Raw genomic sequence first — 13940 nt, forward strand, 5'->3', positions numbered from 1 at the left:
CTGTAAAAGCGTTTAGAAGATGCTGGTACAAAGTAGGTGCTTTATGTTAGTACTTATTATTGCAGTTATAACTGAAGCTTAACTTAAGGAATCTCTTTTATCATGTCCACCTCCTGTGATGGTTGCCTTAAAAATGAACTTGGACAAAAGGTTACTATATGCTTCTGTTTGTTTGTATATATGACATTCTTAAGGTGACAAAATTGTAGAAATGGACGGCAGATTAGTGTTTGCCAAGGGTTGCCAGGGAGCAAGAGGGGAAAGAAGGAGGTAACTCTGGCTATAAAAGGGCAACTTGAGGGGCCCTTGTGGTGATGGATATAGGTTGACTGTATCCATAAGCTATATATAGCTTGGCTGTGTCAATATCAGTGTCCTGCTGGTGGCAGTGTGCTAGAGTTTTACAGGATGTTACCATTGGAGAAAACTGGGTGAAAGATACATGAGATTTATTTGCATTATTTTTATAACTACATGTGAACCTATAATTAATTATCTCAAAATAAAACAATTAATGATAAAAGGAAAATAGGCTTGAAGGATTCATGATAGAGAAAAGTTGGCAGTTAAAGTCATATATGTGTATGAGCAGACAGAAACCAGTACTAAGGTTAATAAACAAGATGGAAGGAAAAATTGGAACCAGTGGTATTGAAGAGAGGGAAAAGATAAACACCACTTTATTTTCCTAAAAACCCACCACTGATGTTCTTCAAGTACCTTTGCTCCTGAGACTGTGAGAGGGTCTACTGGTTGATACAAGTTTTAGTAAAGAGAAGAAGATAGACAAGTTAAATGCAAAAAGTATTGTGAAAAACAGGCTCCTTGGGAAAGAATTTGAAGATGACAGAAGTAAGCAAAAAACCATCTGTCTACATATATATAATATGGTTAAGTTCAAGAAATAACTTTTTTGACCTTTCTCTCTCCTGTTTCTTAATCACGCGCCCAACAGAATTTTTTACTTCCACATTTTGTGTTCATAGCATTCTGTTCATATATTAATATGCCACTTAATCTGCAATAGATTTATTTGTATTTATGTCTTTCCGTTTGGATTGTGGCCTCCTCGAGGGAAGAGATCAGTACCATATGCAGATTTCATTTGCCAGTTCAAAGCCCAGTGCCTGGCACACACTGGGCACTAGAGAAATAATTAATGAAATATTGGCTGTTTTCATGGCTCTGAACAGAGTGGTCATTAATCTTAAGGCCTAAATAGAGGAGATCGGATAAACTGAAAATATTATTGTACTTAATGGGATTGTGATTGTTTTTGTAAATGAATTTTTCTGGGCTTTTGTTTTATGGTTTTTAATCTGGTGAAAATTTTTCCTTATGTGTAAAATAAGGAAGAGTTTTAAAAAGTTGAGTGATTTAGCAGTGAAGAGATGTCTTGTAGTAATAATTAGCAACAGTATAGTCAGTCAGGAAAAGAAGGGCAATCAGAAAAAGGCCAAGAAGCTATTGGAAAGGAAATGATTGGAGGAATGACTTGTGACCTCTGGTCCTAACTTTAGTCACAGGGAATGCCCTCTGTCTATAAGAAATCATTGGCGAACGCACTTGGAGCTAGCTCATCTCCTAATGTTTGCCAAACAGTCATTCCTTGCCCTGGCATAGATGAACTATATATTCTGATGTCCAGTATGTGGCAGGGGTGCGGTGGGAAAAGAGGAAGAGCATACTTCCCCTCTCTGCCAAAGTGCAGTACAAACTGGGCTGATTGATAACACAGTATTTGCTTCTTTTTTTAACCTGTCCTCACTTGTGCCAACCCTGTAGCCATGTGGATCTGTCAGGTGCCTGCTGGAAGTTCTTAATTTCTGATCCTGAATATGTAACAGAGGAGATACACAATGAAAAATCTCCTTTCTTCTAAGTTAAATTATACCATTAAAAACAGATAAATAGACAAAGAATCTAGAATATGGTATATTCCACAGGAAAACTAACCAGGACTATTCAAAAGTCTAGGACATTTGAAGGCAGGAACGAGCAGTGAAAGCAAACATACACTTTGAAGGGCGTACTGTCCTAGATTAAAAGGGACTTAGACATAGGATCCAAATGTAGCACATGAAACTTGACTGGACATGCCTTTGAGAACAATGGAGATAATTTGGATATGGACTGAATATTAGATGACATTGGGGAATTATTCTTGATTTTCTTAGGTGTGATATTTTGGTCATGGCAGGAAATGCCCTTATATTAGATGTATGTATTAAGTATTTTGTTACGTGCAAATTATTTTCAGATGATTTTGAGGGGAGCATAAATACGGAGAGGAGAGAGAAAACAGTGTGGATGGGTTATTAACAGTTGTTGAACCTGAATGGAATGTGCACAGGTGTACCTTTTGAATTTTTCTATGTGTTTGAAATTTTTCAAAATGAAAAGCTGTGTGAGAGTGAATATTTTCCTCCCAAAGTTGGAAACGAGGCAAGCATGTCCTTTTCAACACTCCTATTTAGCATTATGCTAGAAAGCCTAGCCAGCACAATAGGCAAGAAAAAGAAAGAAAAGGCATACAGAGTAGAAAGAACAGTTGAGGGAGAACTGTTTCCTTTGGAACTCTTGGGTTCTGGTGCCATGGTTTTATTTAATTGTTTTATGTAATGGAGAGGTGCTCTCTTCACAGTGTATTAGCTTTTCCTAGTTGATCCATTGATGATTCATAAGCACTTTTTTTTCTGGTATCAAGATGAGCCACCAAAATCCGCTTCCAGATTCCTGTCCAGCAGGAATCAGAGGTGAAGGTGGGCTTTGGGGAAGTGATAAAACTGATTCCAGTCTTTAAAACATGCCTTTGGAAAAACAAAACAAAAACATGCCTTTGGAGCTTGTGGGTAATCCTCTCCCACATGGGTACAAATTATCATGACTCATGACTTCCATGTGTTTTGCTGCTCTTTAAGCTATCTTCTAACCAAAAAAGTCCCTGCAGAAGCAGCTTTTGCATTGCTGTCATGACAACCAAAATCAGACCATTAAATGATACAGTTACCCTCCAGAAGCTTTCTGATGCCATGTATCTGTTAGCAGATTGAGGACAGAGAACCCAAAAGTCCAGGTGCACTCCCACCCATAGTCATCTACACCCATCAGCTACCTCAGGTCTCCCGGTCTTGTGTTCTCAGCAGGGAGGAAGAGTCAGAGGTCTGTTTCCTGTCTTGAGGTTGTGATGGTGAGGGAGACCAACCCCAGGTATCTCTAATAGTAAAAGAGAGAGCCAGAGAAAATAACAGGGGTATGGGAGTGGAGCTGAATGGAGAACAGAGGGATTAATGCTTAAGAATAGTACTTCCTGGCAGTCTGAGAACAACTGACCTTTAAAATGGTTATGATAGAAGACCGCATCACTGGTGTATTTCAAGCTACATTCATCTCCATGTCATGTATCAAGTATATATGAAGGCATTCCCCACAAAAGTTTAATCATCAGCCCTTTCTGAACACTTGAACTTCTTTTTGGCCATGTTTTGATGTCCGTGTATTTAAAGATTTTATTTATTTTTATTTGAGAGAGAGAGAGAGAACATGAGAGAGGAGAAGGTCAGAGGGAGAAGCAGCCCAATGCGGAACTCGATCCTGGGACTCCGGGATCATGACCTGAGCCAAAGCAGTGCCTTAACCAACTGAGCCACCCAGGTGCCCTGATGTCCATGTATTTTTAACAGATGTGTCATTCCAGAATTGTTTTAGGGCCATTAGGAAAATAAGAAAGAAGGGGGAAATGCCAGTTGAACAAAGTGGGGAAACAGTGTCTAGTGGGTAATGATGAGTTGTGTTTTTTTTTCCTCCTGAAGTCTCAGGAGAGGATGAATTTAATCCCTGCACACACTGAAAGCAAAGTATGAGAAACAGAAAGTACCTATAAAACAGATTTTTTTGGTCTCTTTTATCAATTTTTCCAGTGAGAGTGTGGTGTTTTTCATGGACAGAGGTTTTAGCTGCTTAAGTTCCTTTTAAATGGTCGAAGGAGAGGCAGCAGTGTGATGTGTGAGGGTTCATTAATTATTGCTCTTACTGATGTTTGCACAGGCTGTTGGGATCATAAATGTCAATCTGTCAAGAGACTGTGATAGGTTCTAAAAAAACTGATTGAGTGCCTCAAAAGCTGTCATACAGCCCGAGATTAAACAGATTCATCTTTCTTTCTTACAGGTGAGGGAAGGTGTGGGTGAAGCGAATGAGGAAGGCTTCCCTCTCTTTGTTGCCACTTTGCTTCTCCCATTCTCCTATTCTAAATTGTGAGTGTTGGGTTGTCCAGAAGGCTAAGAGCCTGCCTGAGATGTCAGAAGGCCACAGTCATGGTTAGCAGCCCTGGGTGTGTGCCTCCTGCCAGCTGCACAGTGATGGTAGATTAAGAGAGATTGGGATTCAACTCTGACAGGCCTGACACAATTTATTTGGAAATTTTCAGGAGAGAACATGAGTAATAAAGACAAGAACAATGACAGTAAGGAACAAATGTGAATTTCTGTCAGAGACAAAACAGAATTTTAAAAGAAGTAGCTCTGTTTGTTGTCTCCAGTCAAGCTTTCCAGTTAAACTGTGTTCCTAAATTGAGAGTCTTAGCACTGCTTTCTGCGATTGGCTAGGAAAGTACAATTAAAATTTTGAGTTTCCCTCCTCAGAAGATGGGTGTTTTAAAAATCTCTGTACTTGTTTCTCTGTCACAAATTAAGCAGTGGTTACCTTCAAACCTAAGGAGCTAGTAGGTAAAGTACCTTATCTTAAGATTTTCCTTTCTCATGTGATCACATTATGATTCTTGATCAAACTGTTCTTAGACTTAGAAGATCTGATATGAGATCTCTCTCGTTCTGTTAAACATAGGCAGAGGAAATGGGCAGCTGGTGAGTATCAAGAACTATGAACCCAGCATGGGGGTGTGGCAGCTCTTGTGTGGGTATATGCAGACTAGATTTATGCCCTCAAGAAAGAGCATACTGGGAAAAAATGTGCTTTGTTGGCCGTTTATAAAGGACCTTAATTAGAAGTCACTCTTAACTCCTGGGGTGGAAACAGTTTCTAGCTTGCCACTCCAGCTCCTCCTGCTGCTAATGAGCATGCTCCTTGCAAGGACGGGTTTCTTCTGACAGTTGAAGCTGCATGTAAGAGTTATTTCTGTTCACCTTTCTCTCCGTGTTTAACCCTTATTGCCCAAGTTCAGATTAAGCAAGTAGACTGTTGGGTGTTTCCCTCCTTGTTGAGGAAATTGAAAATATATCACGGCGACAGGAGTGATGTTTGTGGGCAAAAAGTGAATAATCAAAGTTTAATTTATTCAATTATGGACAGTAGATGAAGATTCCTTTAGTGTTGACCATGTTTGGATCTTTTCTTTCTAGTAGTCTTTTTTTAAATTCACATAGAATTTATAATCAAATAGTTGAATTATTTAGTTCATTATTAAGCAATTAGATTCCCTGCCCTGGACATCTGTTTCTCTTATTTAGGGAGCTCACCACATGGCACAAAGTTTCATTAGGTAATTAGCACAGGAGATGTAAATTTCTTATGCAGACATGATGGTGATCCTGTAGACCACTATTTATTTCATTAGCTACTAATTAAAACACTAAGTTGACTTGTGAAAAAATGTCAGGAATGCTTTGCTTCTCCAAGAAGTTATATATAACACAGTCATCTTCCTGGATAGCAGCATGTGGAGTTTAGGGAGCTCCCCCCCCCCAAGAAAAATGTGGCAGGGAGCATTAGAAGGCACAGGGATTCCTTTCAATTTAATAGACCATTGACTGAGTTAAGATTAAGTGGGCATATTCCAGAATGTAAAAGTCATAGCTCTCTTAATGTCTAGGAACAGTTCCTTGATTATAAAAAAAAAATAACACATTCTGAACCACTTTTCATCTGTTTTGGTTTAAAATCATTGAGGACAGCTTCTCATGGTTCTGTCTTTCTATCCATGGGTGCCTTTGGTCTTAGACTTGTCCAGATGCCTAGACATTGACTCTTAGAGAACTGACTAGGGCTCGGTGGTCTTTTAGGATGACGAAGGCAGTGCACCCAGAAGCTGTTAGCAGCAACATAAAACACCCTTAGGACCCGTAATTTCTGGAATGTCATATACCTCCTGACCACCAGAACAAATAACTCAGAGTCTTAATATAAAATGTGGGATGAGGAAAGGGAAATTTCAACATGAGATTAGAGTAGGAAATTAGAAATGGAAAACACAGGCCTCCTCTAACATTTGGGTTTCCCATCAAGTGGCTTGTTTGATAATGACCAGTGATGATTACAATTAATGACAAGTGATGTTTATGATTACATATATACGAATTCTGTTTCCCAATCTTAGGAATCCTACATTGAACAATATTTTCTGACATATCCCTCCAGTGCTTATTTGAAAATAGTTAGCTATGGATAGTATTGCCATGCTAAAAGGAACATGTTCTCCTTAGCAAAAGTTTGCTTTCAAAATGGGGATGGGTAGATAGTGCATTTGACAGTTTGGGACAGAGTCATATGGAAAACAGCTTTGAATGTGACACTGTATTTCCAGACACATGCTCTGTTCTATCAGATCGTGTTGTGAAGGAAAGGGTTAGGATCTGAGTGGTCCTCTTTTACATTAGAGGCGTGTTGGCATCATGTCAAAAGCCGTCTGGATTTTAACAGTATTAATAATGCAGAGGTTTCAACAGCCTCCCCTTCTTCGTGTGGACTCCTCTCTCTCTTCCCCCACCCCATGCCCCAGGGTTGGGAGATAATTTCTCTTACGGATGCTCCACATTTAGGACCTTGTCTCATAGCAGAGACTATTTTTTTGTTATGGCTCTTACTCTAGAATTTTTTCTCTCTCTCTCTCTCTCTTTTTTTAAGTGTGTCTAAATAGAGCTATTAATACAAATTATGCCATTGCTGGTTTGTGAAAGAAGACCTCCCCCAGAGAGCACTCTAGCTCATATGAAGTGAATTCCTTTGGGTTGGTTGCTTTGTAATGATTTACATTTAGATTGTTGCTTGTTGCTGTTGTAGGGGAAGGGGCCCTGTCTGTGGCTGCCTCAGTCATCACACCGATTGGGTTTGGACAGCTTCGCTCAGCAGAGCTGGGAAATAGGCTGAACTTGCTTTCAATTGTTTTCATCAAAGGCCTTGTTTAGTTGGTTTGTATTGGGGGAAAATGTCATGTAGGACTGGAAGAACTAAATGAGATGAAAAATGAAGTTTACAATTGGTAAGAATGGTGTGTGCCTTCCGTAAGTCAGTGCACAATGTGCTGGGCTGAGGGGGGGCAGGGCTATTTGTATCTTCAGTGTCGGGGCAGTGAGTGTTCCCTAGTGACCTGCATCGTCTTCACACGGAGGGGCTGGAGAAGAGGTACAAAGCCTCCACTGAAATACATCCAACAGTGTGCTGCTTCTCACGAGGGCCACTTTAAGTAGAAAAATCAGAACTGCCTAGGAGAAGATTCATTCATCTGAGAAATATTTATTGAGTTGTAGGCATTGTAGGCAGATTATGAACAAAGCAGGTGAAACTTCCTGCCCTGCAGAATTTTATATCCTCCGTGAGGATAATGTTAAAAGGTACAGTGCTGTGGAGGAATAAAAGGGAGGAGTTGGGAGGAGGGTACATGCTAGGGGAAGGGAACATGAATAGTCTAGATAGGGTGAGCAGAGAAAAGGATGTTGAAAATGTGACTTCAAAAGACTTAAAAGAGATGAGATCCATGTAGATCTGGGTAACAAGTCCTAAACAATTGGAACAGAAGGTGCAAAGGCCCTGAGGTAGGAGACCATCAGGAGACTAGTGTGGATGGAGTAGAGGGAAAAAACAGCAGTAGAGAGAAAGAACAGCAGCAGAGGTAAGAGAGCAGAGAGGAGGGCAAATCATGCAGGGCCTTGTGAGTGCTGTAGTAGATATTTGAACTTTTACTCTAGAAAGGAGAGCTATAAAAGGGTTTTGAACAGGGAAGTGAAGTGATTCTAACTTGATTTTTAACAGGATCATTTGGCTCATTAGTTAAAAGGCTATTATATTAGGCTGGATGTGAGATAGTGGTAACTTGGACCAGGATGGTAGTGGTGGAAGGGTGAAAAGTGGTGGGATCTGGATCTATCTGTTTTGACAAAAATCATTTAGGAGACTCCTTCCAGAGAGAGTTTAGCACAAACCCCTTTGGAACCTTGGCAAGAGGTACATCTCAAGTATGCCACAGTGGCAGCAAGTCCAAGAATACGGAGTACCCTGTGCCCTTCTTCTTCTTTTTTTTTACCCCCTTGACGGCAGGAGTTATTTACAGTCTGCCTATGTGAGAAACTTTATTGTTTCTTTAGTTACTTTTTTAAGGTTCTACACAATACGAGTTGTCACATGTTACCCCTTTCTCCACACACCAGTTTGGCACCAGCCAGGGTGGTTGTGCAGAGCGCTGCTTCTGTAGCACTCCACAGTGGAGGCCTTGGGACGGATAGCTTGCTTGTGAATAAGCAAGGATGCTCCTTTACTCTGAATAAAATTGAAATAATTTTCAACAGCAGAACCTGATTTCATAGGTTGTGTTTTGTTACATTTAAGAGTAGAAACATGAGTATTTTTGCTAGAAAAGATTTTGGATCACCCATCAAATACTGCATCGGGTACAGAATTGTGCTAATAAGCATGATGATGAAAAGAAATATTAGGCTTAATCCCTTTTCTAAACAACTATAGTCTACTTGAGGACAAGCAGATCTGTAAGAAGCAGTAAATAACCAATGCAAGCAGTAAGCTGCCAGGGCCCGAAGAAGGGGCACAGACAAGAAGAGGATCCCAGATCCAGCTTGAATGGTCTCCTCAAAGCAACCCCTGTTTTTAAAAACAACAGCATAGTACTGATTTTTGTTGAGTCAGCCCACCTCCTCTCTAGCTCAGACCTCGCTTGTTATAAGTCTGCCCTACAGGTATGTGCTTGTCGCAGTTTGTGCAGCATAAACCAGGCGAGGCAGGACTGGCTGTTGCTCACACAAGTCCAGTTCCTGAAAGAGGACAGTAGAGTGGCTTGCAGTATATTATTAATTAGCTGTGCTCACCAGGCCAAGCACTAACCCTGACCCCCAAATGTGTCGTTTTGGTCAGATTCACAGTCTGAGAATGAGGCTTCGCCAGTGAAACGGGCACGACTACTGGAGAATACCGAACGACCTGAGGAAACCAGCCGATCTAAACAGAAGAGTCGACGTCGGTGCTTCCAGTGCCAAACCAAACTGGAGCTGGTGCAGCAGGAATTGGGATCCTGCCGCTGCGGTAAGCATCGCCCCCAGTGGTATGACGGGGATTTGTGTCCTTGATACCCTGCTCTAGCTGTGGAAATTCTTCTCAAGAAGCTGAAGTCCTTCATTCTTCTGAGTGCCTCCCTGCAAGCCGTGGGGCTGGAGCTTATGAAAACAGGAGTGAGGGAGTCTTCCTTCTAAATGCCCTTTATTTCCTCTCACGCCCACCAAAAACAAAAACAAAAACAAAAACATTCCCACTTCTCTTACACTTACTACTTTAGAGTTGCACTGTCACTGGTTACTGCTTTCAGCTTCTCCCTACCGTATATTACTCTGGTTCCTGCTCATTGATGACTTACTTAGAAATTAACCAAACCAGTGAAATTCTCAGATATGTGTTATAAAATTCAGATATTAAATTAATTTTGAATGAGTATCTTAGTACGTAGAATAAATGGAAACTCTTCTCCCCCTGATACCCTTTTAAGTGAAACTTTGATTGGAAAATTATTTCTTTGAACCATAATTTATTGTCATTTAACCCCTTGAAATAGCTTTAAAGTAACACTCCTTCTGTGTTATCCAGTGTAATACTGGCTCTCCGAATTGCTGCCCAGGGATGTGTTTTAAAACTTTATGCCTGCCCAAAGCAGAACAAAACTTAGTCCAATTCTTTCTCTCCCTTTGAGCACATACATCATGTCCTATAGAAGCAAAATTGTGTAGCTGCATTATTTAGGCTGACTTAGTTTTCCTGTTTTTATTCCCTGATTTAACGCTTAGTATTATAAAATTGTTCTGTGGGACAGAGCTGTCATCAGGCAGATCTGGAGACGTGGCTCTCACACTGAGAATCCTATGTTCTTTGTCCTTAGGAGTAAGATTTAGAAGCCTCCTTTTCCCCTGGGACAGCCATAGACACCCTGCAGGTATTGATGCTGACAGGCAGGACTGGATGGTTCTCTCAGCAGCTGGAAAATCAGGAACTCAAAATCTCTCATCTCCCGAAGAGGCGGCCATTGCTTCTCCCATGCCTCAGTTATTTACCCTGTTGGAAATGAGAAGGAAAGGAGGATGTACCAGCTTCTCATGGAAGCAAAGGTGGAACTCCTGTTTCTGTCAAGACCAGCAATCTGTTTGTTGTAGCATGGGAAGTCCCCTGGACCAGTTTTTACTGTTTTAGCTTGGTGGTTAGTTATCTTGTTAATTGCTTGTGTGGAAGTGTAAAGAAGAAAGGTAGGATAAAAGGTGGGAGGAGAGGCTCTCAGCAGCTTTGGTTGTGTTCATGGATGTGCCATGGCCCAAGAGCCCAGAACCTTATTCTTCAACTACGTTCTGATCAACCCTGCCAGATAATCTTAAACACTCGGTGAAATAGGGAAGGAAACTGTGGTCAGCTGAGCAAACTCTGGGGCATGGTGGCTAACCAGCCTTGTCCATATTGAAGGGTTTGTTTCATCTTTTATAGTCTGCGAGTTCTTGCTTTGGTCTTTGCACAAACCATTGGAGGGGGCTGGTTTCAGTGTTCAGTCTGTTATCAGTGTTGTGAAGCCCACCTGACCATTTTGCCGGTTGCTTTTATAACACATGCCCTTGGTTGTTCCCAAATTAGAATCATGGGATTTTCCTGTACCTTACATTCTTGTTTCTTTCTTGAAAGTAATGGAATCCTGGGTATTACACAGGATTTGCCCTAGTGGATCAAGCAGTTGATCCGTTAAGTGTGTCGTTTGCCTCTGGCAGTGGCTGATGCCCTCCTGTCCTTGTCAGGCAGGGAGTGAGAACTCACAGTTCAGCACTGAGAGATGCAAGGGTGGTGTAACCGGGTATGCCAGTTTATGCTTCAGCTTTGATGCAAACCACCAAAGTGCCTATGGTCTTAATCACCCAGCAGAATAAAATCTAGAAATACATGTTAGATGATTTCACGTGCTCCTAAGTGAAACCCAGTTGACTGTCGCTGGTAAGTTCAGATTATTCTACTGTGTTCTTCACAGGAGGCTGGATTTCTAAAGTACCTGTTAGGTTTATGACAGACATGCATTCTTTTTAAATGATCTAACACATAATCCCTTGGTTTATGCCCAATTCTTAGGGTCTACTTATGTACAGCGATTTGATTTTAATGCTGGGAAAAAAGCCCTGAGCTTTTTGCAATCCCTCCAGATGAAGCCTTCCTAGAGAGAGCAGGGAGTTCAGTTTGGCCCACTGAGAGTGTTACACTTATGTGCCCAGAAAAATGACAGTCTGCTGCCACATTTTAAAAGATGAAGGACAGCAGTGGGAACTTACACCTCTGGGACAGATCTTTGACAAATAGCTCTTGTGTTCCTCCTGCCTATCTGCTTGGCTCTCTCTAGGAAATGGCGAGTTGTGTCATTATTTCCTTGAGGATGCATGGAGTGTTGAAGAGACGTTGAACTGCCCTGAAAGATTTGGGACTGCAGTAGGGGGGGTATGGTAATTTACTACAGGAAGTAAAGACTTGGGAAGGTAGTTTGAACTCAGAACACTTCTCCACTGCAGAAAATCTTTTTCTTAATATATATATTCACAATCTTTTTCCATTCCCCTTCCAGTCTGTACAGGTTATTAACTGCTGACAAGAAATTCACATCTCATAAATAATGCTTAAGAGCCATTGCTATATAAATTGAATGTGTTATGAATTGTGATGGGCCTTTTTGTAGCATTCGATGCCTAGAGCAGGAAGAACAGAGGATGTCATTTTCATTAATTTCTAATGAGGTGCCAATTAAAGACAGGGAAGATGCACCAAAGGGAAGAGTGGCCAAGCTCCCCTGAATCCTCCCGCCTCAGGGCTGTCATCCAAACACTGCTAGCAAGCCTTCTCTAAAAATTCCATTAAATTACAGTCTCATCGAGAGCACACACAGACACATTCAGCTTGCCTTTGATCTTCAAAAGAGCAATTTGTAAGGCGAGTTTGAGCCTTCTCACATAAGGAACAGCTAGAGGTGATAGGAATTGTTAATTGCCAAGATACTCCATGGGCTTTCAATAAGGAGGTGAATTTTGAAGATGAATTCTCCTCTGCCTTGCTGTGACTAGATAACCTTTAAATCAACAATACCAAAGTAACACCCTTTTCCTGTGAAATCTTTCAGGGTGCCAATTAGAAAAGGCGTGTGGTGAGGCTGGGCTGATAGCCTGCATCCCAGAGTATCTTCAACAGTTTAACTTCTCAAGATAGAAAACAGTTGCATAAAAATGGATTTATTTGTTTCATTTTCTACTCAGTAGGCAAATTGATCAGCTCATTCTCATTACAGGAGTCTTATCTCTGCAAATGCCACCTAGAGGATGTTCTGAAATCTGGCCATCCTCATCAGATCTGGGCTGCATCACAGCCATGTGAAGGCTGTGTTCTCCAAGCCGATCTTGCATGAAACACGCAGCATGGCTTCGTAATCGCTGTGCCTTGCTATCCAGAACCACAGAATTAATTTTTAAATACCAGTCTAAGAGCTTGCATAAGTTATCACCTGTTTTTAGTTGAGTGTGACTTAAACTCTAAGCTGATATGCTCCCTTTTGGGACAGCAGTGCTTTTACTAACAACCTAAGTAATCTGGCTTCCTTTTCGTGCTTTCAAAATAAATTTTATGTTCACTTTAGAAACTCAGGAGAGATGCTTTCACCCTTCAGAGTAGTTTTTCTTCTCCAGGTGCCTCAGTGGTCATTTTTGCATTCTCATTCATTGTTGAACTGAATTCTTCAAGCATTTATTGAGATGGGACTATGCATGAAGCATTTTGCTAGGTTTTGTGGGGAATATAGGATCTAGAAATATGGAATGTAGGAACACATAGTCTAGGTCAATGGTTTCAAATTGGAGTGGGCATCAGAACCGTATGGAAGGTGTGGCAAAACCCAGATTTGTGCCCTCCCGCCTCCCAGTGGGCCTGTGCATGATTAACAACGTTCTGAGTGGTGCTGATGCTGCTGGTTTCTGCGCTTTGAGAACCGCTGCTCCGGACCGTTCTCCGTCCTGCGAAGCTTTTAAGAACAGAATGCCGAAGCCTCAGAAAAGGTCACCAGCTATTGTTTTAGCTTTTTATTTGGAAATTTAAAGTGTTTTCTTGGACCATTTGAAAGTAAGTTGCAAACATCACATCTGTTTTCTATGACTTAGGGATATTATTTTATAACCGTAGCACAGTTATCAGCTTCAGTAAATTGATACTGATTCAGTTTCACTTTTACTAAATCTGCCACCCATATTCCAGTTTGTCAGTTCATCTAAAAAATGTCTTTTAAAAAAGCATTTTCCCCTTTCAGGACAGAATCCAGTCCTGGAATAGGTGGTGGTGTTCAGTTGTCATGTCCCTTTAGACTCTTTGAACCTGAAACATTTTAATGGCCTTGTTTTTATCGATGATGACATTTTTTAAGACTACACCCACCACGCCCTTTAAAAAATAGAATGCTCCTTATTTGTGTTTGTCTGGTGTTTCTTCATGATTAGATTCAGATTATTTATCCCCAGACAGACTACTTTGAAGTGATGTGCCCTTCTCAGGGCATCCCCTCATTGTAGATGTTAATTTTAATTCACTCACCCAAGTCAGAGTGTTGTCCAGTTTCCCCATTCTGTAGGGGAATGTTGTTTTGACCGTGTAGCTAGTGAGCTATTGTTTTGACCGTGTAGCTAGTGAGCATTCTTTGGGAAAACAGTTTATGA

The 13940-nt window shown here is 41.0% G+C and overlaps 1 protein-coding gene across 1 annotated transcript in view; it reads left to right on the top strand.

Annotated features, from left to right (window-relative positions):
- ZFAND3 (zinc finger AN1-type containing 3) overlaps positions 1 to 13940 on the top strand; it is a 335397-nt gene that overhangs the window by 296654 nt on the left and 24803 nt on the right. Inside the window, exon 5 of the mRNA XM_044250372.1 lies at positions 9100 to 9267. Coding sequence (XP_044106307.1) covers positions 9100 to 9267 — 168 coding nt within the window. The remainder of the gene's footprint in view (positions 1 to 9099; positions 9268 to 13940) is intronic.

The sequence above is a fragment of the Neovison vison genome, chromosome 1 (genome assembly GCF_020171115.1).
Source record: "Neovison vison isolate M4711 chromosome 1, ASM_NN_V1, whole genome shotgun sequence".
In the NCBI taxonomy this organism is placed as follows: domain Eukaryota; kingdom Metazoa; phylum Chordata; class Mammalia; order Carnivora; family Mustelidae; genus Neogale; species Neogale vison.